Genomic DNA, 23,768 nt, shown 5'->3' on the forward strand with positions numbered 1-23,768 from the left:
TAGAGGGTCATCTGGACAACTGTCTAATAGCCCATTTTGCTTGACTTTACAGTCCCCTTTTTCAGCACTGTCCTTTTGGCCTCCACCATATATCATATGGAAAGGAGTTTCACTTTTTCACTGACTGTCATATGAAAAAAATTCACAGTGTTTTTTCTGTATTCCTTTCTTCTACTGAGAAACAGGTATAAGCATTCCCTGTTCCTGTCTCCTAACACTCCTGATTTTATAAGCTGCTTGTGTATGTTCAGTCATCTCATTCCCAGGCAAAGAACTTGGATCTATTTATCCTTTATTTTCCTAAAAGTCATTTCACTATTCTGATCATCCTGTCTCCTTGTTCTCTACCTTCTCTAAATTGTTTTGATTTGATAGGACAGCCAGAACTTCATTCAGTTTTGAGGGTAACACTGGATATATATGTTAGCATAACCTTTTTTTAGTTTTATCTTAACTCCATTACTCCTAATTGCTGATACTCTGTTGGATGATACTGTGATATTTGTTGGAATATTTTATGTGTGTAGACTATTGAAGAATACAGTGTTGCTTTCATTGAAAACATACTGAAAAATCACAAAGTGTCACAAATCTCAACTGAGTGTGTACAGACTCAGTGAGGAGCCTAAAACCCCTTTAACTCAAGATCTCTGTAGTTAAAGTCGTAGCCTGGTTCATGTTAGAGTTCTCCGCAAGCTGATAAAGCATCTATGCTGATGGGCTCTGCTGCTAAGTGTGTCCTGGGTTCTCAGTTCCCCTATTCCACCATTTCCTTTGTTTTTTTCCATCTGATCTGAATCCAGGGTCAATTGTTTTACATTTCAGTATTGACTAATTATATTACAGTTGAATCTGCAAACAATACAAGTGGAGAGACAAAGCTGGGCAGGGGAGGGATGAACTTGAGGATTGACCAAACGATACATATATAATATCTCAAATATCCATTTTTCCAATATTATAGTTTTCTCTTTCCCTCTACAGAAAATAAACAGCACTTGCTTCTCTGGTGCAAGTTTTCCAGCAGTGTTTTATTTGGTCTTCAAAATGGTGTGGCTGTATCCCTGATTATGTCATCTTTTTACATAATATATTTAAAGCTTCTTTTTTATCACACTACTAAGAACCTGTATTCAAACAGTACAGGATAATGAAGCTCCTAATTTCTAAGGTAGAGTCTGTGAATACATTGAAAAGGGAAAAATCAGAATGGAAAAGAGTATTTTCATTTTAACTAGTTGGTCTTTACATGGGGCTTTCATATTTCTGCAGCTGATCCCAATGTGGATTAGGGATAATAAACAGCCTATTAATGGAGGCCTGAACTAGGAAATGGAGTTTGAATCAGCAGCAAAATTCAATGGCTGGCGAAGGTTAATAACTCCATTACTATCAGCTCTATTTTTTAGCCGTTTGAAGAGCTAGGTGTTAGCCTTATCTTACTCCTCATTAATTGAGCTAATAGAACCCCAGTGACCCTACCATGCTGCCATTATATGAGAGTTTACCAGACATGGACTGGCATACTTATCACTGAATATGTATTCCTCAGATTCATTTTTATATCAGAAATATTTTTGTTAAAGATTGGCTCTCTTCAGGTTTCTTTTTGGCTTTTCATTTCCTTGCTGCCTCCTGTAACAGCTACATATTTGGAAATTAAATGTAAATGACTTAATTAAAATCCTATCAAGGAACAAGCTAAGTCCCAAAATAGTTGCATCAAGGAAACATAATAGTGATTGAATTATTCTGACATGGAAAAATCTTACAGGGCATTTTTAAAACTTTGGCCTAATTTAAATGATGGATATTGTGTATTTATAATAGATGTGTTTTTAATTGATGGCATAGAAAAATCTGATGAGGAACAAAGAATAAATACTATAATTATATCTTATTTTCTCCTCATTTTCAGGGAGGAAAAAAAAACACCAGAAAAATAACGTGGTAATCAAGGTACTAAATCATTAGAATTAAATTTGCCTGCACCAGGGAGGGAGAGAAACAGTAGGAAAAGTCCAAGTGCCTTATGTAGGATTTTGCTTAATTTATAGAAAGTGTAGTAAAAATAATAGGCAGATGAATTCTGTTTCAGTCATTCTCATTTTTTGCCTCTTCTGATAAGAAAGCAGCTCAGTCTTACCAGAGCCATTATATGGTTGCTGGTTTACTGACTATTGTCTTCACATATGCTAATTGGTTGCCTTTTTATTACCACTTTGGATATGAGTTCTCCCATCTCAGATAGTCTCTTCCTCCTTGGCATGTTCAAAGGCAGAGTGAGTGGTTTGGTAAAAACTAAGGGGCGAGACACTGGAAACTAAAGGGGCAGGATCTTCTTGAGGTCAGTGCTGTGTTTATGAAATAGAAATATATTTTGGAAAGTGTGGTTTAGGTGATGAATTCTTCATCACAAAGTTTTTCTTCCCAAACAAAATCCACTACAGATTGTGCTTACTGGGTAAACTTAATGAATCTTCCTCTCACCTGGAAGGTGTGAGTGAGTGGAACCAGTGGAACCAGTTTAACCCATAATTGCTACCCTTGTAGCCTTTTCCAAGCTACAATATTTCACCCATTGTGTTATCTCTTGATGCAAGTGTTTTGAGACTTAGCCTGTTTATTGACAAGATTTTAATTAAGTCCATTACGTTTGTTTTCTTACCTGCCTCTATTGCAAAAGGCATCACTGAGCACTCTGTAATGGGCAAAATATATCAGGGAAGCTCCAGTTACATTATGTGTAACAGCTGTGCATAGAAAGGTGTAATTGCTCTGGCATGAAGGCTCTGTTAAGCAGTCACACCCATGGGCTACTTAATAGTGACAACTAATTCTCCACAGGTAGTGCAAAAGCTGCACACACACAGACTCTTGCCCTACACAAAACTGATGGAAGCAGCTCCTTAAGCAGATTGGACGATTACAGTAAAAATTATCACTTCTGCACATTCTACCTGTCCTGTATCAGTACCATAGGAACCTTTCTATTCTGGGGAAAGGGCTTAATATGCATCTTGAGCCAACAATAGCAAAACCTCAAATGCAGTTTTAAAATTCTTCCATTGGCTTTCATTAGGATGCTGCATTTGCTCTCACAAGTTTATTCTGTTCCAACAAGAATAGAAGGTATATTTGGCATCAGCTGTGGGAGGCAGGTGTTATTTTTAGAAGTTACCTCATGCAAGCTCCTTTTGATGGAGTTTGTGTGGTGAAATCCTGGATACAGCAATTAAGGAGGTCTCTGATTTCAACAACCTTCCTAAGTCTCCAGGAAGAGAAAGGAGAAAAGCTTCTACTTGTAAGTCAATATTTTTATTTTTGTATTTTAAGCACCCAAAGCCGCACACAAATTCCTGCCATTCTTTTTGCTGCTGAAAGGAGGGTTATTTTTCTGCAGTAGCTCTCTCACAAATGAGGATACATTAGACATGAAGACTGCTATCACCTACAGATTGAAACCATTTTTCTCAGAAGATGCCACTGGTATCAAGACTGCCTGAACTCAATACCTAACTGGAGAGAGAGAGAAAGCTCTGTAAAAACAGTAGATAACATCCAGGGTAACATACAGGCTGTGAAAATTGGGGTGGTTCAGCCTGGAGAAGAGAAGGCTCTGGGGAGAACTTATAGCAACCTTCCAATACCTTAAGGATGCCTACAAGGAATCTGGAGAGAGGCTTTTTACAAGGGCATGTAGAGATAGGACAAGGGGAATGGCTTTAAGCTGAAAGAGAGGAGATTGAGATGAGCTCTTAGGCAGAAGTTCCTCCCTGTGAGGGTGGTGAGGTACTGGGTGCCCAGAGAAGCTGTGGCTGCCCCATGCCTGGCAGTGTTCAAAGCCAGGCTGGACAGTGATTGGAGCAACCTGGTGTAGTGGAAAGTGTCACCATTACACCTGTACAGGTTAAAACTGAATTCATGAGAGTCTGTTACTGCAGTTGCTGTCTGATACTGAGAATCTACATTACAAATGCACATTACCTTTGAACTCCATGATTACTAAAATTCAGGAATTCTGGAGTTAAGATTGTGCCAGCCATGCTCTGATTTAGTAGTCTCTTTGGGCCTGTGACTAATCCCAGAATAAGCCATTAATCAGAGCTAGTGTGTCTGGCAAAACTGGCCCATACTGAAAACCACAGGCAGAACAGGCATTATGCTTCTTTTGCTTAGATTCTCCAAGCTGAAGATCTGGGAAGACAAGTGCATCAGTCTGTAGCAAATATAATACGGCTTGGGTGATTAAAACTGTCAAGTAATATTGCATATTGAATGGAGACTAGTTTGTCATTACCATGAGGATTAGAAAGTGTAATCTTCATTAAAGCATCAGTGGGTTTAGTGCTGTTTGCCTTGGAACAAGATATTTGCTCAGAATTTTCTAGTAAGTAAATTTAGCAAGTACAGGGCAATTTAAAGAGCAGAACTGAAAATTGTCATAGCTTATTCTGTGGGAAAGATGTAGGAATGATCCCTTATGTCTGACAGATGCACGGTTTCTAATTCTATTGTTCTTTTCATATAACTGACCCAAGATCAAGGTGCAGCCACTTACAAAGTAATTGTTTTATTTAACCTTCTAGAAAATGCTGCTACTTTGTGAACATAATTTAAGCTGCTTTTTGGGCTAAGCATATAGAAAGAGCAGCTCCTCCTCAGATGCCTCTAGTGAAATCGATGGATTTGTACTGGCTCTGAACATGCCTCAACATTAAAGAAAATAGAAACAAAATAAAGAAATCATCTGGTTTCTCAACCCCTTGAGTCCTGTGGGCTCTTCAGATTGCCATATTTTTCTTAGCAGTGTTTGCAGTAAAACACTGAACTGTCAAAGCAAAGTATGTGGTGAACTTGCCATATTTCTGTAAAGTTCACTTTCTCCTTTTAAAAACTACAGTTCCTTCACAGAAGTCTCTCTCCAGCTATACATTTCTAACCTTAGTGGAGGAGACTGCATAGGATTAACTGGTGCAGCAGCAAGCCCTTACCTTTCATTGCACCATTCAAATTATAAGCTCAGCTTGGAAACTTGCTGCCATTTTTTTTCTTTTGCTAAAACTGTATATGCCACTCCATTATACTGAATCCAGGCTTTTATTAACTGTGAATAAACTGCTGAAATGCATTTTGTGTTGTAATTATTAAACAATTCCTTCTATTCCAATTCTGTAATTATTAAAGCAAGTAGCTGTTACTCAGAAAAATCCAGCAAAACGCAGCAAAACCATTGATGGCAGGAGAGAAGCTTGGATGTAATGACAGGGGAGACGTAAGACCAGATGCAATTCTTAAGGTCTCTTCTGTAGCTGTGTATTTGCATTACAAACCTAGGAAGCTTGTTCAATACAGTTTCCACATTGTCCTGTCTGCAAAATCTTGAGCAGCTTCCTCTGGTTTCTTAAGCATCATGTTGACTTACTGCAAAGTGGAGGGGGGTTCCATATTCATTTAGTTTTAGTTCCTGACTTGTACAGAATTTCTCAGGTGGTTCCTAAGTTTCTCATCATGCCACAGTCCTTCCCTTACCCCTACCTGACCCTGCTATAGATCTCAACTGTTGTTTTACCTTGTTGATGTTTTGTCTATATTTGCTTTAACCAGCTGCCCCTCTTTGCATGCAGCACTGGGACTCATCCCCTCTCTCCTATCAACAATAATTAGCCTTGTAAGACTAATGGAAGAAATCGTGTCTAATTACCCCGTTGAAGGCCCAATTATGTTATTAACATTTGTGGTCTATAAGCTAATGATGAGGAGAGCCTCTCATTTGCATAGCATTAAGTTAATTGAGCTGGAAGCTATGGGGTGGATAGCAGTGATGATAGCAGGATTCTGTTACAGAATGGATAATGATGACCAGAGCAGGACAATTCACCTGACAGGTTTATTAATTAACAGCTATCTGATTACCTAAAAGAAATGGCAAGTGGCAGCTCTTCTGAAAGAAGAGGCAGTATTGTTTTAATGAAAGATGCTATATCACTGCTGATATTTGGGGCTGATTGATGCTAATGGCAGTGTAAGCTCTTTACTGGAAGCCTACACAAAAACCTGTTCTGGTTCCTTCCTGCCCTTGTGAAAACGTGCTGTGAAGGTCTGATATTTGCGAATATGCCCAATGCTCACATGGTGCATGAAGCAAATCTATGCCAGTGGATTTGTGTGGCTGTATGAACAGCATGGTCTGAAAATCCTGCATTGTTATGTAACCTGGAAGTTTTGCCCTTGGAAGAACCAGAGGACTTGATTTTGTAAACAGGTTTTTCCCATTCAGATCTTAAGGAGGGTTCTATGTTGTATAAGGGAGAAAATAACTATAAACGTTCAGCTTTTCACATTTTCCTCGTGTGTACAAACTGCAAGTGAAGGTGAGTGCCCCTGCCTTCAATTTATTTCTGAATACAGTCATGCAAAGTTGTTAGGCATCTTAAGGAACAGGAATCTTTTATCTGAAACAATTCTAAGAATAAAAATCCATCTGTTTGTGATTAGATGTCAGGTTCTGTCTGGTTAATTCCAAACACATTGTCATTCACAACAGATTGAGAGTTTTGTTTAAACTATAGTACCTCTTAGATGAAACAAAACCCCCACTCTGTTTAAAAGTTGCCTGTGCAGTCAGTCCAAGACTAACTTGCTATGCAGTTACTCGCTGTTGGAAGCCCACTCCTCAGTTCTGAATGTCAAATACAGCTTCCAGTTCACAGATCCTCTTAGATTTTTTTTTCACCTACATTGAAGAGCCCATTATTAAATGATGGGAACTCCAGACATGATCTGGTGACTGAGATCCCCAGTTCATCCTGGACAGCCTTTGACCAAACCTGTCCCAGGAAAAAAAGAGAATACTACAAATGTTAACCATTCAGAGAATAACTTTTTATCCATTTAGGTGGCCTGAAGATTAGTGTTTCAATAGTAATAAATTTGTGAAGAGTAAAGACCTAAAGATAAAATATAATCACCATTATTTTGCCATCAGAGAACTTCTATGCACGGTCTTCCTGTGTTCTATGACTGGCATTTGTTGAGTACAAAGGAGCTCAACTTTGCCTTGATCTGATATGATAAAGAGGCCAAAAGTTTAGGTTACTGAGTACATAGAGACATTCACAAGTTGCCAGAGGCACTTTTGGTCAGAAGGAGAAGAAAAATGAAAAATCAAAGATGGAGGAGTAATCTTGCAGCCAGCTAACAGTGTGGTCTGTTTACTGGTTATGGCTCACAGCCACCAGCAGAAATAGAGTCCACTGCAGAATGAATTACTCTGTGCAGCTGTGGATACCTGTGTGATGTGGAGCAAGCGAGGGAGATGTATTTGTGTAGCACTTACAAGGATCATCCTCCGTCTCCTTCTAGTTTTGTTGGCTCTGTACCTAGGCTGTATCTGCCTTGGTGCAGAGCCTAACGTCTGCAGCTGTGTAGGACATTTAGGTAATACCTAAAAAGGTTGTTCAGCAAATCTAGCACAATGAGCCTTTGCTGGAATCTAAACCCTACATCCTCCTGGTCCTCATTAACTTTCTGTAATCACCAACGCACACAATGTTGGATGGAAATATCTTTACTGTATAAATTAGTTTTTATGTAAGGTATTCTGTAGTTCACTACAATGCCTTACTGTATAAAACAGACAAACACAGCATCAAGCCAAGATCTGATAGATCAGAAATTATGTATTTAATTCAGAGTTCTGTATAGAGTGCTCATAAAAGCTTGATCATGATAGAGGAGGAAATAAACATTTGGGAACATAAATATTTCTGTAGGAAATGGCTTTGTGAAACATTTAGTTGCTGAGTAATAAGAACAACAGAGAAAATCAGAAAAGTAGAAATCTCTAGGTACTAATCTGATGGGTTATATATATTGCAGTGATAAGAAAGTTGAGAGAGAATTTTTGTGGGTGGAGTAGCAATAAATACATTGAGTCCTGTACTTTTTACTAATGTCTTCATTTTCTTGTGCTTGCCCCACTTGCTATTTCTGCTGCTCCAAAATTCAGCTTTAAACCTAGAAAAGCAGTGATGAGACCTTGGGGTGCTGTGCTGCTCCTCTGCTTGGACACAAGGGTGTAAGTCCTCTGAATTTGCACGAGCTCCATGTTTTGAGCAGGCAAGACAAAGCCTTGTTGTCTCAGGCCATGATCAGAGGATCATGGATCCATTCCTCTGGATCACCAGAGGAGTGGATCAAAACCTACAGAAGGCCAAGCAGTGTTTGTTGTCAGGGATGGACTGCAGGAGAAAGTAACTATGTGAGGATTTCAGGGGAAAGGATGCTCTTTCTTTGTCTCTTGTTTTTCCGTAACATCCATTGTGTGAGTATTTAGGCATCAGTCCAACCAGACAACACAAGGAAATTTATAAAAGCACACATCAAAAAGTATTTTAAATAGCCAAACTGTAGAACAAAACATTCTGGCAACAGAGCTGATGCTCTTGTCTGTCTGTAGGCTAGAAAATAAGAAAGAAACCTGTAAGAAAAATAAAAACAACCTGGGAATAGCCAATTAGGTTAGAAGTGATGTTTTGGCTGCAAGGATTTTGAGGGCTGTAGAGAAAAAATAGTATAAGATTAGAAAATGTTTGTCCATCCTGTGTGACAGATGTGGGGGAAGATGTAATCATTTGTTACTTCTCTCTTTTTTCCTCTGGAAACAGCAGCAGCAATGAGCTGGCAGGCACAGTGAAATGCAGTTAGCAAAAGTAATGGGAGTTGAAAGTTTGACCTTTTGTGATGGAAATTTGATATGAAAAAAGGGTCTTTTGATAATTTCTCTATCCAATCAGCTATGGGAGATGTCTTGATCCTGTTTCCTCATTTGCATGCTGACTGATCTCATTTGAAAACCCAGTCATTCAGAAATACTGGGACGTCAACAGAAATGTTACAAGGAGTTGTTTTATCTGAAAGGTCTGCAGGGTGTCATCTCTTGTTTTTCACTCCAGTGGCCTGATCTCTTCTTCATGATTCCATGTTTTTATTGGCAGTATAACTTGAACATATTGAAATGCAAATAGCCCTTTCCACATTGAACCAAAATATGGGAGTGGGGTTTTCTGTGTGATTGATTATATCCAGGGCACATAAAAGGCAACGAAGAAAATACTTTCTGCAGTGCCTTTGATTTCTTGACATTGGAAAGTTCTGACGTTTCCTGTTAGCAATCATTGGCAGAAAGTAGTTCCTGGGCCTCAGTCCCACCTCTGCTTTTTCCCCATGTAAGGCCCACATTGGTGCAGCTCACTAATTCTGGGACCAGTGTGTGAGGTTACTTAGTTTGTCTACACAAACATACACACTTTTTGTTGTTATCCCAGGTTGAGGGCTTTTTAAAAACCATATTTAATGGTTTTTACCAAATTGCGGCTGTCTTTAATCCAAGAATGGTATAATTCAAAGCCTACCAAGATCACATGTTGGCTTTCAACTGTGTGTGTAAGTGACCAGATGATTATCTGGTTGGTCAGATTTCAGATCCCAGGCACTGCCCACTTAGGTGAGCTGAGGATCAACTTTATCTCCCAGACAACTTAACCTTTCTATTTTCTAGAACAGACAATCCAATTTCCATTTTACTCAACCACACTGTGGGTTAATGACAGGTTTTCCTGCTGTGTAACTGGTGTCATTATCCCTTATTTTGGAGACTACCTATTAAATTAATATCTTAAGCCAAAGTTTTGCATTACTTAACCCAGAAGTTAGGTACAAACTAATAATATAACTAGTTATATAATAATCACTAGTTCTGAATAAAGAGAATTATTTAAAATAATTTTTTTTGGCATACTCTCTTTTTAACATCAGGATCAACCTATACGAGAAATCATTTTTCGTTTAATATCCCAAGATTTTTATTTCCCACCTATCTCTCCACCTGGACAACCCCTAGTCTGCTAATCTGAGCGTATCATAGGAGATGGGACGTTCACCTCCTTTCTGGGGCTTCTTAGGCTTGCTCTGCTTTGTAGAAGAAAGCAAGTATTCACTGAATGTGTCTCGCTTCCCTCGTGAACACCTGCACTGAACTGCAGAGTTATTGTGCTTTTCTGGTTTGATGTAATTCTTTATACAAAACAGAACAATTCAAACAGGAGAGCAGGGAGGGATTTTCTTAGTTTAGTGTTGTGGCACTTGGCTGGGAGATGGTTCATAACTGGAATGTCAAAGTGATGCTGGCATGTTTTGAAGAGCTATCCTGAGCCCCAGCTGTTGGCTGTCCCTACCTAACACAACCTCTCTTAAAACTGGTGTGGTTTTGCACACAGTTTTGCTTCTGGCAGGTCGGCATCTCCTCTTGGCTTCACTGGTGTGGGCAGATTTGGTGAGGGGATTTCATGCTCTGTGCTGTAGAGAGGAAGCTCACTGGGGCGTCAGTGGGGACACTCCACAGGGACTGCTTTCCAAAGCCAGATCCTGGAGGGAGCAGGCGTAAGGAAAGGGATGAACCAGATTATGGGCTTTACATAATAGGATATCTTGAAAGTCATTCAGTTGGTGTTTGTACAACACTTTGAAATGTAAAGCTCTAAATTAGACAGGAGGTGAAGATTTACCATGGTGTTCCTCAGGTGGGTGGCAGTATACCTCATTAGAGACCCACAGAAGTCTGCAGTCTCCATCACTGAGCTGCAGAAACAGTGTATTTACCCAGCTTGTTCTTTATTCAATAGATTTCAGGGTCTAACCGCAAATTAATGCACATGTTTGTGATGTTTCTGTGATAGCACCTAATTCCTGCAGCAATACGTGTGCTTCTGTATATGGGTTGGTGATTTCATTGCCAGAACAATGCGTGAGGACAGAAGTAACTTGACTGATAGGCCTGTTCAAAGCAAGAGAATCCATTTCAGCTGGGGGGAGTACTTTTCAAAACAGCAGAAATGGTAAATTCCCCCATTCCTTGTGTAATAAGCTGAAGTTGTTGGCATGACTAGCCAGCACAACTCAGCAGCTCTCAAAGTTAGACACTGAGCATTCTCCCAATGGGAAATCAGCTTCCTTCATCTCTCATGTATTTTAGAATATCGATCCATGGAAGCTAAGCCACGATGTGTTATTCTTGATAACCGCAGCAATCTAACTCCTCCCTGCTGGAGGTTTTTTAAACCTGCTTCCCTCTCCACCTTCTTTTGCTCCACAGTATTAGAAAAGAAATGCAGCTTAGCATGCCAATATTTTCTCTTCAGTGAAGTCAGCATAGAATATTAGTGTCCAAAAAGTTGTAAAACAAAAGACTATCATATGTTGCACCTTTTAATCATGTAATTGCTGAGTGACATTTAACTCTGAGGCTTTAAGTTACTCCTTTGTCAGCCAGCCTTCTCCTCCTGCCCCTCTCCTTCCTCCCTCCTCCCAAAGCAACCTGCTTTTGCAGAGTAGTGCTTTAACTACACTGAAGTTTGGCTGAGCTTCTACATATTACAGCAGCAACACGAAAGCAAACAATTGAAGTATTTGAGAACAATGAAATATGTATGGCTATCTGTGACAGCCCTATAAAGCAGAGCAATTAGCCGCGTAATCCGAGAAAGCCAAAGCGACCGGCAGCCCACGGATCCCTATTAGTTAAATGCTTTTTGTACGTCCTCATCCCATCAAATCAACTAACACTTCCTTTAATTGGTTCATGAATTATACAGCTTGGCTGCATTATAATTTAATCACCAGTAAACATTCCTGGGGCCCGCTGTAAAGTGTATAGCGCTCATTAATTCCTTAATTTCAGCAGATGGAAGGGGAGATCGGATGAACGGTGGCAGTACAGAGCGCCTTGGGCAATGGAAGAAGGAAAAAAAGGTGGGGGGCCGTTTAGATTTTTTAAGGGCTGTCAGAAACTCAATCTGTGTGCTGTCAGCAGCTTGGACCCGTTTCCCCCCGCCTCCCCCTGCCTTCACCCCACCTACTGCTGCAAGTGACTGACGGATTCATATGGAGGCTTGTCAACCCGTCTTTAAACATCAAGCCAGCGGGTAAACCAAGCCCAATGTAAATTAATTCTTGTCTTACGGGCCCCCCTTTCTCCGTCCCCATGAATATTTCATGGCGGGCAGCATAAATATTAATTCTAATAGCTCTGCACAGTGGTTATTATTTCTGTTTTATGACAAATATTCATAAAATATTCAGGACCCTTTTTTAGAACATTTACACACTTGATTGTGAAATTTTCCAGCTTCCTGGGGACACAGTAAACATATTGGGGTTCTCTTGATGGACTTTTTTCTCTCTTAATTAATACTACAGCACATTAATATTTAATCAGATTTAGTTTTCTTTCCCCAGAAGTGAACCCTATTACATTTGAGGATTTATTTGACAGTATTTAAACAGGGAATTTTTATTCCCTATTATGAAATTGGTTTCCTTTGACACATATATAAAATGACACATTATAATCCATTCTTTTATTCCCTCCCCTTGCCCCTGAATCATACACTTTTTTTGGTGTAAATTATTTATTTAATTTTACGTCCCAGATATCCTACCAACAACAAAAGTTAGTGTTTAAGTGATTGGGGGGTGGGGGTGGGAAGGAGGTTAATGTGTCATTTACTATAAATTTGATTCCATTAATTTAATAAGTATGGGATCCTTGTTAGGAGCAGGAGGTGCTACAGAAAGGCTGCAGACAGGTAGCAAAGGCATCAGTTCTGATAAGAGTTTGCTAGTCCTTAACCCTGGAGTTCTTACTTCACTCAAGACTTGCTTTGCAGAATCTAATTATTGCAGGGGAGGGTTGTAAGCATCTGAGGAAACAGGACTGCATTTGGGGAAGTGGGTTCAGGTTCCTGACCTCAGGCCTCTGGGGCTGCAGAGGCTTTCGATTATCCTCACTGAATTTGATTAACCTTGTGGAGAGTGGAAATCGTGCCAGGCACGTTACTCTAAAGCAGTGCTGGCTGCCATCTTACTCTGTCATTCACAAAGCACCACTGGAATGAACTCCAGGGGGAATGCAAAGATGCTGGAATAACAGCTGAGAGTAAGAAGGAGGCAAAGAATAAAAATGAGGATAGAAATGTAAAGCAGTTTTGAATGGAAGTACCAATGCATCCAAACCATTTATTACATATGGCAAGAGTTAATACTGCCTTCACAAAAGAAGCTTTAAGATTCTGGTAAAGCCCTTAGTAAGAAAACACTTGCTCTGTGTATGTGTGCCTTTTGCTGTGCTGATGGAATGTTTAGGCAGGCAGGAATTCTACGACATGGAATGGCTCTTACTGCCAGAAGACCTAGGGTCCTTCACTGGTGTAAATCTATGTGATGCCAGTGAAGTGACTTTGCTTTATCCCAGCTCAAGCTCCAGCCCATTGTTCTATAAAGCAGAAAGACAGTGCTACCTAGCAGGGCTGCTCCTGTTCCCCCTGCTTAAGCTGGTGTAGCACCTGCTGTGGTGCTGTTGAGATACCAGGCTGGTGGGGTGGGATGCAGCAGGGACCCTGCCACCTCAGCTGTCTGGACTGCTGGGGGCTGAGCACATCTAACTGATGGGTGGAAAACATCTAATAGTCATTACTCTGCACTGCTGGTGAAGGAAAGGAACATCTGCAGCTACGAAGGATGTTGTTCATCTCGCTCCCTGGCCAGAAGCCATGTCCTGGGAATAGTGCCCCACTTAGCTGCCTTTTGTGGTTATTGGACAGAAATGCATCCATTTGAAAAGAAAGATCCAGTGTCTGGGAGCAGCTTGTCATCACGTGAATCCATATAGGAACTCAATGAGCAAAACACTTGTGCCGATTAACCTGTGTTTTAGTATTTATGCAATGTATTTTCCCTTATGGTCAAAACCTAGAGGGTGAAATTACTTCCCAAAATAGAATCAAGCATCATTCATCAGAACATATCCCAGAATTTGAAAGACATCATTAAATAAAACCTCCCAACATCTCCTTCTATAAATAAGATATAAGGATCATTTCATCCATTGCAGAGACATGCAGAAGGAGTATTTAGAGTAAGATGTAAACTAAGATCCATGTCCAGCTTCAGAAGATCCTTTGTAGTCTGGTTACCCACAGGCAAAATGCCTGGTTTATTGAGAAAAAATGAGAAACTGAGCATTGAGAGAAAACTGAGCAAGACCGAGGAAAAGGTAGATGGGATCTATGTCACTTTTAAGAGAGGATTTGAGGCTGCAGAATGTAATTAAGGAAATATAATGTGCTCAGGATCCTGTGGCTAGTTCCCTAGTGCTTGAGAAGAGGCTTGACCAAGGTTTCATGTTCAAGGTGTCTTTATATTGCAGGAAAGGGAACATTCTTTAGGGGATCTGATAGGTCCAAGTCAGGTATCTCTGGCTAGGAAATCTATAAAGAGAAAACGACCTGGGTTTTAGCTGGGATTAGTCACTTGGATTCAAACCTGAATTTCCTTGTACCTGTCAGCTTGAACCACTAACTTGATTTGCTGTATTACTGCAATAATTCAATGGTGCTACCCAAGAAAACAACCTTTCTGCAATGCAGATTTTCCTTGTATCTTGACCAAGCCTGTCATCCCATTCCTCTCTGGCTTGTGGTGCCTGTATGATCCAGAAGTTTGTACAGTTGTAGGCATTTCTGGACAATTTTAAACCAAAGTCGTGGTGAATTTTAATAATGGGCTTTAGAGTTTAGCCAAATTCGGGGCAGTTGATGGAGATGTTCCTTGTCTCTGTGCCAGTTGATTCCATGGTGCCCCCCAAGGCTTTTCTGTCCTTTTGCAAGAACTGTGTTATTTCCTTCTCCACCTGCTTTAACCTGTGCATTTTACCTGTGATAGCCTTTTAGAGAGCTACTGCATCCATACACTTCAACAGCCTCATCTGTTTTTCAGCTTTATAACTCTATTACAAAACTGTAGCTATTGCATTGCCAGAACCAAGTCCTCGAGGAGAGTTGCTTTCCATGGGGAATTGTGTCATAGAATCATGTAACACTGCATTGATTTCTCCATATTGGGTAGGATGTACTGTGCTCAATTTTCTACCCTTGAATTTGACATTTTCTATTTGTCTGCCTGAAAAAAAGAGTGTAACTTTGTGTCCCTTCCTCTCATTCCCTCCTTCTTCTTTCTTTCACTCTCCCTCTCTCTTTAGCTGAGGTTCTGTCTGAGTTCTGCCAGCGAAGTTTGCTGTAACTTTGAGACCACACAGGCATCTGATCTTTACATCCTTCTTTTTTAAGCAGACTGATGTGGTACGTTGTAAACTGCCAGGAGCACTTGCTAATTTAGTAGTTAATGACAGTCACAGGGAGTGTTTTTCTTGCCCCTGGAGAGGCTTTAGACACAGCTGGGGTAGATTTGCCACTATCAATTATGCACAATTTTAAACAAGAATTGGCCAGCAGGGGCCTCTTTTTTTTTGCAGAGTGCAGAGCGTGAAGAATGGAAATATGGCAGCTGGTACCTGCCTATGAGGGAGCAGATCTGTAGGACTTAAGAATATAGGAGAAAGATTAACAGCTTGCTATTTTTAAAGTTGCAGTTTCAACTCAAAAGTTTAAATGCTGCGTTAGAAGTGGCTCAGTGTTGTTTCATGCTGTATTTTTTTTATTTCAAGCATCATAACTTGATTGCAAGGCTTGATCTGGCCCTGGTAGAGCCACAAGCAAGTCAGTAGTCTCTGCTATTAACAGCCAGCAAGAGAGTCAGGATTCTGTCTTAGATATCATGTTGCATTGTCTTTTCATCCTTAAATGAAAGCAAGGTATGAATTCAGTTGGGTTTTATGGTATAGGTCAAATTTTGCAGATGATAAATTTACAAAAAGAGCTTGGCTTTGGGCTTCTCTTCACCTGTGTCAGTCCAGAGCAACTCCAGGAAGTGGGAAATGACAGCGATGGGGATCTGACCTAAGTAAATAGCTCAGGTCTAGAACAGTCAACATCTCATCCATGCAGGTCAGCTTCATCAAACAGCTACGTTTAAATTACAGGACCAAAACTGGTGGAAGGCCGTGGCTTACAGGCAGAGCTTTAGTTCTCTGGAGATGTGAAGGCAGCTGGCAAGGCAGTGGAGCCATCCTGGACAGGGACTGTCAGTGCACAGGAGGAGCTTGCCCTAATCCTTAGCCCAGGGATAGAAGAATTCAGGCATGCAGCACTTGCTTGTCTTATAGAAACACTCATAATTTTTCCATTATAGGTTTTTAATTTGGTGACTATGTCCACAAAACAGGAAAACTACCACCAAAAAAATTCTCCTGAGGACAACTCTGAACGCTGTCAATTGATAACTTGGGTTGAGGAGGTTGGTTGCCATCTGCAACGAATGCAGTTCAGAATTAGTTGAATGCTGTTGTGTAGGTCAAAAAACCTTTCTTCACTTATTGGATGGTTGTGACACATTTTTCCAGAAATGCTGTCTCATGATCAGGCATGAAACAAAACATGTGCCACCCATACTTTTACCTTCTCCTGTCTCTGTCTGCAAAGGGAAGCCATCAGGATGCCCTGGTGACCTCTAGGATCTTGGACAAGACTGTTTGAGTAGACAGAAGCCAGAAGCAATTGGAATACCCTTTTAGAATGCCAGATGGCTGGTAGGAAAATGACATTATATTCCAGCTGGTAGAGGCCTTACATGTTTCATTGCCATCCAGAGGCCACTAGCTCTCATTTGACTAGGTATACAGTGAAGGTGTCATCAACATTATGAATCTGTTGGAGTTTAATTTCTCCAATGTATCCAAAAGCAGTGATAGATCAGGTAAGTGATGTCAAGTACAGTGAGGAAGAGGCAGGATTCTGACACAAGATATTTTTTCCCCTTGTAACATTTGAGTTCATGGTTTTGTTATCCATGCAAGCTTGCTGACAGGACTGGACCTTCTCTCACATGCTTCTCCTGGGAGAGGAGAACAAAGGAGAGAGGATGCAGCTTTACTTACAAACCATTTGGCTTCAGTCCTGCATCTAACAGCAGTGTTGCCACTCAATGGTAGTTAGTTTGTCCTCAGAGTCTTGTACTGAGAGGCTTTACTGAGCTGTATCCCACCGAGCACCAGTTTGTAACTGACTGCCAATGATTTTAGGTAGATGCTGATCCTGTGATGCAGGAGTGAGGTTTCTTGGTGCATCTCTGCCCAGCCCTCCCTATGCACACCTCATGTTGCCACTGATTGACGTTACTCACCTGTTGCAGAGCCAAACGAACAGCTTGCCAGCTCTGAAAGGGAAGCTGTGCTGGATGCTAATCTAGCAGTATAATGTAGTATACTTTGATATGAGGCTGTGTTTCCTTGCCTTCCTGTCTACCAATTCTGATGACATCTGTTTCATATTTCCCCTTGATAGAAGTTGTGACACATTACAACATACAAAGCCTGCCTGATTCCTAAAGCAGGCTTTACAGAGGATGCATTTATGTGAAAAAAGAATTACAGTTGGTATGTGAAAGGGGCCAAGCTCTGCTTGGAGGTGAATCCAGTACTTGTAGGGCATTGTTCCGGCTATTGCTGTAAATGCTTGATCAATGTCATGAATGCAGCCCTGTGTCTTAGGAGAATTTCCAAGGGAAATCCAACAAACCTGTTATCTGGACATTTTGAGGGTCAAGTTTGTTATGTGATCAGAGTCATAGTAGCCTGAGACAGGCACACAGGCAAAATGTTGCTCAGAAATACCTTCAGAGAAGCTGAAGCAGATGTACACATACCCACAACTACCACTTTGCTGAAAGTACATACATGTAAATAGGCTTTACTCATGTGAGTAAGCCTCTTGGAGCTGCATAATAGACTGTGTGTGGTATGTTACTCCTTCAAAACGATAATAAAGCTTTCTAATTAGAAGTATTTGAAGTCTAGACAGTAGTTCTGTCAGTGCTTTTCTGCTTCAGCTTTTTTCCCTGTTTCTGAATGATTTTAAACTGACAGCCCTGGGGAGTGTTGTTTTCTCTTATCTGTACCCTGCCATACCCTGTGGTATGGCAAGGTGAGGCATCCCACCTTTACTGGAAGGACCATTGGATTAGGAGTCGGTGCTGTGGTGTAGTATATCCTGTGAGCCATTATACAATGCATGGGGGTGAAAAAATAAATATCCATATTAGCAGAGATGTCTATACTCTCCCACATCTTCTTCCTACTCTTTTCTTTAATGGTGACACCAGACTGGATAATAAGAAGCATCTTGTATATAAAAGAAGGGAAGCTCAGACAAGGCTTTCAGAGTTCATTTTGTTGGCAGCTTTTTAAGTGGAGTTTTTTTAGGCTCTTCTGTTTCAAATACCATAATACTTTTTTGTGTTAGTAACTATGAATTACGACAAGCTTTCTTGATATGCCAGGTTATAATCCTTTAGTGGGTTTGTTTATTTCAGAATATAATAGGAAGCCGTATCAATTATCATGACTGTATAAATGTTGTTCCTCTCTACTAGAATATTCATCTTGAGACATATCATCAGATGTTACCTGTTCTGACAATCACATTTTTGTGCCATTGTTGGGCAACAGAAAAAAAGAAAAACAAAATGTTAAGAGTGTAAGGGATAAAAGAGTGTTGAAACTGTTGTTCTTTTCCTGTCTTTGGAATCTCCGAGATCTTGAATGTTTTATTCCCGGCTGTTATTTTGTTACCACAGTGTGAATAGAAGTCATTATCTGTAAACATTTGAAGAGAGAGATGATTTTCATAACTTTAAATCCTACAAAGGATTCTAGTAATCTGCTATGTGCATGCCAAGGTAAAGCTCATCCTTTCATCTGGTCTGATCCCACCCTGTCAGTGTAAAATGCTCCTTTGGTGAATGTCTAAAGCATACAGTATCTTTTGTGAGAGGCAGACACAAACGAAAATAGGAAGCCTAGCCTTGAAGGCAGCAGCAGGAGAAGGTGTAATATAAAGAGAGATGTTTTTACAGCCTTCAGGCCGTGCTCAGTTGGTAAAAGTTTATTTTCATGAGAAGCTTTATTTTTTGTTTTGCTCTGAATTAACCATTGAATGTGATCTTCACCCAGATCTGCTTTAGTCTCCAGTAGCTGGGGGACAGGGGACTCATTCTCAGTAGTTCGTCAAGAATTTTCTGCTGAAGAGTTTTTAAACTACAACATAAAATTAACAGGACCATGATAATGAATCAAAACGCCAAGGAGTCAGTGTGAGATAAGCACAACAGTTTATATGCAACAGTGTAATGTGACTGGGATCGTCAATGGTGTACATTGTATATTACAGCTGTAATTCAGTCACTAGTGTTCACATGATATTGTCGATTAAGGCCTGTCAATGCACATAGCAACACACATACTGTGTGTCAAAGAGCTTCTGCCCTGATGAGGTTGGAGACTAAACAGATGTGAGGAGAAGAACCAGAGGAGAGAGGCCCTGTGCATATGCTAATCTTTTCTGATGCTGCAGTTTTGAGTGGTACTATCACTTCCACATCTGTGTGTGCCGTTCATTTGGGTAAGGATTAACTCATACTCTGAAGGTCACAAGTGATGTTCTCAGGATGTTAATGTGCTTAATTGTTATGTTCTCCATAGGGTATTTTTCTTTAATCTCCCCTATGAATCCATTGTGGAACGACTGTCACAGCGAAGGACTGATCCTGTCACTGGGGAAAGGTTAGCACTCCTTTATGATGTTTAACATTTTGCAAGACTGCCAGTGAGATGAAAGCATCAGATGGACTTCATAGAAATCCAAGGGAACTCAGGAATGTTGTACTCTTGCTAAGGGATTCCTTAAAAGAAAAGTTAAAACTTTCATAGCTACTCAAGAGCCAACCCACCTGCCTGTTGCTGTTCTCATACAAGGACATTTTAAAACCAGGGAGCCTGAAATCTGCGGTAGCAAGTAGCTCAGGTCTGATATTTTAATGGTAACTAAATTGGTTGGTAAAATAATGCTGAGGGAAGAGGTCTGAAACCTAGCCTAAATGCAGGTGGTTTTCAGACATTCCCATGGGAATTTTGAAGGCTTCCCAGCTGGGGAAAAATGGAAAACTTACTGTATTTTACTTCCCCCAGATCCTGTGATGGTTCTGTCTGCTGTGAGATATTAATATCTTTCCTGCTTAGTAAAGCAAGCAATCTTGAGTCACTGTAAGATTGGATTCTAAAACGTGGCTGTTCCTCTCTCTGGCAGTTACATCATCTCACTTCACCAATGACCTTCAGGTCTTCTCCACCCTTTTTTGGGGGGGAAACAAGTAACAATGAAATATCTTCCTAAACATCTGCTGGAATTGCTGTGGATTTGCAACTTCACTTGTGCTGTTTTTATGATTCCCCACACTTAAATTTTAAATCACTATTTTACTTTTCTAATAGTTAAATACATCCTATTGCATCAAAGTCAAATACCAAACCCTCAAAGATTAAGGCCTTAAGTACTGGATTTGTCCCAGAGTGATACATGATTGTTCAGACATCTCACTTGAGGTGCAACATTAACTTGTGACAGCAACAGTGATTTGCTATAACTGTTCTCTTTGGCTTAGTAATAAGTGATGCTGTTGTTCCGAAGAAATGAACACTATGAAGCAAATCATTCACACATCTTTGCATTTCTTATCATTAGGATTAGCCTGTTCAGTGTCTGCTCCAGTTAACACGCTTCCTTCTTCCATACTCTGGGTTTTATTCCTTACAAATTCATTGTGAATTGAATTGTTTTAGATACTGTATCTAATCCTTGGCATTATGTTAAATCTGCACTGCTGGCTTCAGTGCAGTGAAGAGGGTGGACTTCAGCTCTGCTGTAAATAATAAGGATGTGCTCTGTGTCCACATCATTGTACCAACAGGAGCTGTAACACAGTTCTGTGCAATCACAGAGACTCTGCTCAGTTTTGCATCTATCCCAATAGTTTCAGAAAAGTTGACTGTACAGGAAGAAGGATAAACTGGTTTTGTGTTAGGGCACAGATGACAGTAAACCACAGCAAAGGTTTTTAACTAATGCTAAGGTTTAAGGTTAGGCTTTTTAGGTGCCTTTTTTAAGATAGGAATCAAAGATTACAAGTAAAACATGTTACCTTGGGATTAGATCTGGAACACGGAGCATTGGGCACATAACTTTGCACCTTGTGTGAAGTGTATAAACACCAGCAGCACTGTCTCTGTGTCACCTCAAGAAAAACTCTTGGCTTTTGAGTATCCAGGGTTCTTCAGAGCAGGAACAACAGACTGCTGCCTTTAAACCTCCAACCTAGAGTAGAGAGAGTCACTTCCAAGGAACTGTGATAAGCAAAAACATTGAGTATTTTAAGAAATGGCAGCTGTGTCCTCAGCCTGAGCTCTGAAGTGATATTTGTATTTCATCTCCAGATACCACAGTACATTCAGACCAGCACCCACACCAGAGATCCAAGCCCGTCTCAGACAGAACCCTCGAGACAAGGAAGAAAATATTGAGATGCGCGTGGAAAGCTATTACAGGAATATCAAGGACCTGGAAGATTTTTATGAAGATGCCTTTTATGTCAATGCTGACCAAGACCCTTTTGCTGTCTTTGAGTTTATAGAAAGCTGTATCATTAAGCCACTTCCATGCAAAAAATTTAAAAGCCCATAATTAATATGAATGATTCCTTGAACTGTTGATTTTAAACTTTTCTCCATAACCTTTGCAGTCTGGTCACTGAAGTGGCACCTTAGCACAAGTGGAGAGGAAGGCAGCCAAGCCAGGTTGAATTTGAAACTCACCAAGGCTGACTGAAGTACAGAGAGTAAGAAATTTTGCTTCAGGGGAAACTTTTTTGGCTTCTATTTTGTAATCCAAGGTATGAAGCACTGGGGAGGGAAGTTCCTGTGTTTAATTCAAATATATATTTCTGATTCTATAATTCAATGAATAGTAGTTTTGTTTTAATTGTGTAATATACACCAAGCCAACTGGAGTGTTAAAGCTATTAGATGTGTTTTGTGTCTTAATTCACTCACTGCTCTCCACCAAAACTACACAAACACTACTTGGCTACCTCACTATCACACTCTGCTGCAAGCAAACATGAAAGCAAATGGGAAATGAAGTTTACAGCTCTGCAGTGGCTTGAGACCAGGGTGCAGAGGTTTTTATTCCCTTGCTAATTCAGGTCACTCCAGAAGTTCTGACACAGCAGTCTGCAGCTGCACTTGCTGTCACCTTCACCCTGTTCTGCATTCCAATCCTGTGGCTGGGCAGAAAGACTTGGAACTAGGGAAAGTATCCAGAGCCATAGAAAATTGGTTGCAGGTTCATCCCTTTCAGAACCCAGTTAAGGACATAATGAGGTGCAGGAGGAGGTAGGTTACTAAATTGTTTTCCTCAGGAAGCAAGGCTCCCAGCCTGTGGCTGCCCTGACTGAGCTGTGGCTGGGGCAGGTTGGTGCCCAGGGTTTTTTCTCTGACTGGATCTGGCTGCAGTAAACACTCAGGTAAGTCTTTTTTTGAACTGGAAGATCCTTGATGAAAAGCACATCCCTCTGTTGGCTAGCTCAGGCTCAGGCTCGGGCTGTGGAAATGGTTTGTTGAAATTCAGAGGAGCACTGAGTTTGATGCCTCTATTATGTCTCCCTCTATTTCTCCTTTGCATATGCATGTGAATTCCCTTGAGCAGGGGATGAGGAGCAGCTTCAACTTTCTCCTGGAAGCCTCTGTACCTAAGAAGGTGCAGAAGGCATGTATCTCCTGTTCTTGAAGTAGCCTTTTGGTTTTAGATGACTTCTCTGGTCCTTTTGCTGAGAATAAGTTTAGTTCTTTTTTGCTGTCTCTGATTGTGTTTGCCTTGGTCTATGCAGAGTTCTGTAGAGATGTATGTGCCGAATTTCCTTCTCGCGCCTGTAAATTCAGATGGAAAGACCCTGGTTATTCAGATGGCTGTGGGGATACTGCATTGTTCTGGGAGAGCTTCAGGTCAGAATTTTCAATACCTTTGAGAGGGGTGGTGAAGGGGAATTAAACTTTACAGCCCTGAGGGCAGCTTTAAGAATCTTAGCATAAATATCTTTGAAATTGAAGAAACCCAAATCCTCTGGCACCAGCAATGCAAGCTGAGTTCTCCCTGCCTCTTGCACTGAGAAACTCCAGCTCACAGCACAAGGCTGAGGCAGAGGCTGCTCCCACAGCCCAGGGCCCAACCGTAAACCCCTGTGTAAAGCTGGGCAAGGGCATTGATAACAGTCCTACCTGTTACAAATGTTCTGGTCGATAAGCTACTTGGGCAGCTGTTCTTTATGCTGTTGCTATAAAGATATGCTGTAGCATTCATGCATAATTGGGAGCCCTTCTATTAATAATACATGGGAAGCTCATCTTGCTAATATCACCTTCATCTGAGTGTTCCTACTAAATATTTTGATAGATGAAATGGATAGAGAGTGTATTTAAATACTGTTTGTACTGCAGCTAGGGTACAAAAGGGACAGAGCATCTTTAATTAGACAGGTACATCTGCTTAATTAATTTAGCTGTAAAGCCCTTTTTCCTCTTCATTCTTTCATCTATATGCGGATGCTATATTAGTTCCGCTCTGCTGGTTCCACAGAAACTGAGAAAAAGAGCTCGTCTCATTGAGATGCGCTTGGCATGTCTGGGTACCGAGTCTCAGGTCAATGGTCAACCCCCAAGGGCTTGCAGCAGGCCTGAAGTGCAGAACGTAAGGGTTAGCAGAACATGCTAATACTCATGTAGAACTCTCCCTCAGAAACAACTAAAACAATTGACATTCATTTAATTACTGTAAACGAAACAGCCCCTGCATGACTTTGCATAGTAAAGCCTGTTAATACCAAAAAGGTTCAGTGGGTGGAAGGAGGAATTAGGCTTTTATAATTGG

At 40.6% G+C, this 23,768-nt stretch overlaps 1 protein-coding gene across 3 annotated transcripts in view; it reads left to right on the forward strand.

Annotated features, from left to right (window-relative positions):
- AK8 (adenylate kinase 8) overlaps positions 1-21,758 on the forward strand; it is a 65,241-nt gene extending 43,483 nt beyond the window's left edge. For 2 of the 3 annotated variants that reach the window (XM_005146337.4, XM_034067609.1), the window contains exons 12-13: positions 19,493-19,573; positions 21,281-21,758. In XM_005146337.4, the coding sequence (XP_005146394.2) occupies positions 19,493-19,573; positions 21,281-21,527 (328 nt within the window). In that variant the 3' untranslated portion in view covers positions 21,528-21,758. The remainder of the gene's footprint in view (positions 1-19,492; positions 19,574-21,280) is intronic. The other variant, XM_034067610.1, reaches the window with a different exon arrangement.
- Positions 21,759-23,768: the final 2,010 nt, after the last annotated feature.

The sequence above is a fragment of the Melopsittacus undulatus genome, chromosome 11 (assembly GCF_012275295.1).
Source record: "Melopsittacus undulatus isolate bMelUnd1 chromosome 11, bMelUnd1.mat.Z, whole genome shotgun sequence".
Lineage (NCBI taxonomy): Eukaryota > Metazoa > Chordata > Aves > Psittaciformes > Psittaculidae > Melopsittacus > Melopsittacus undulatus.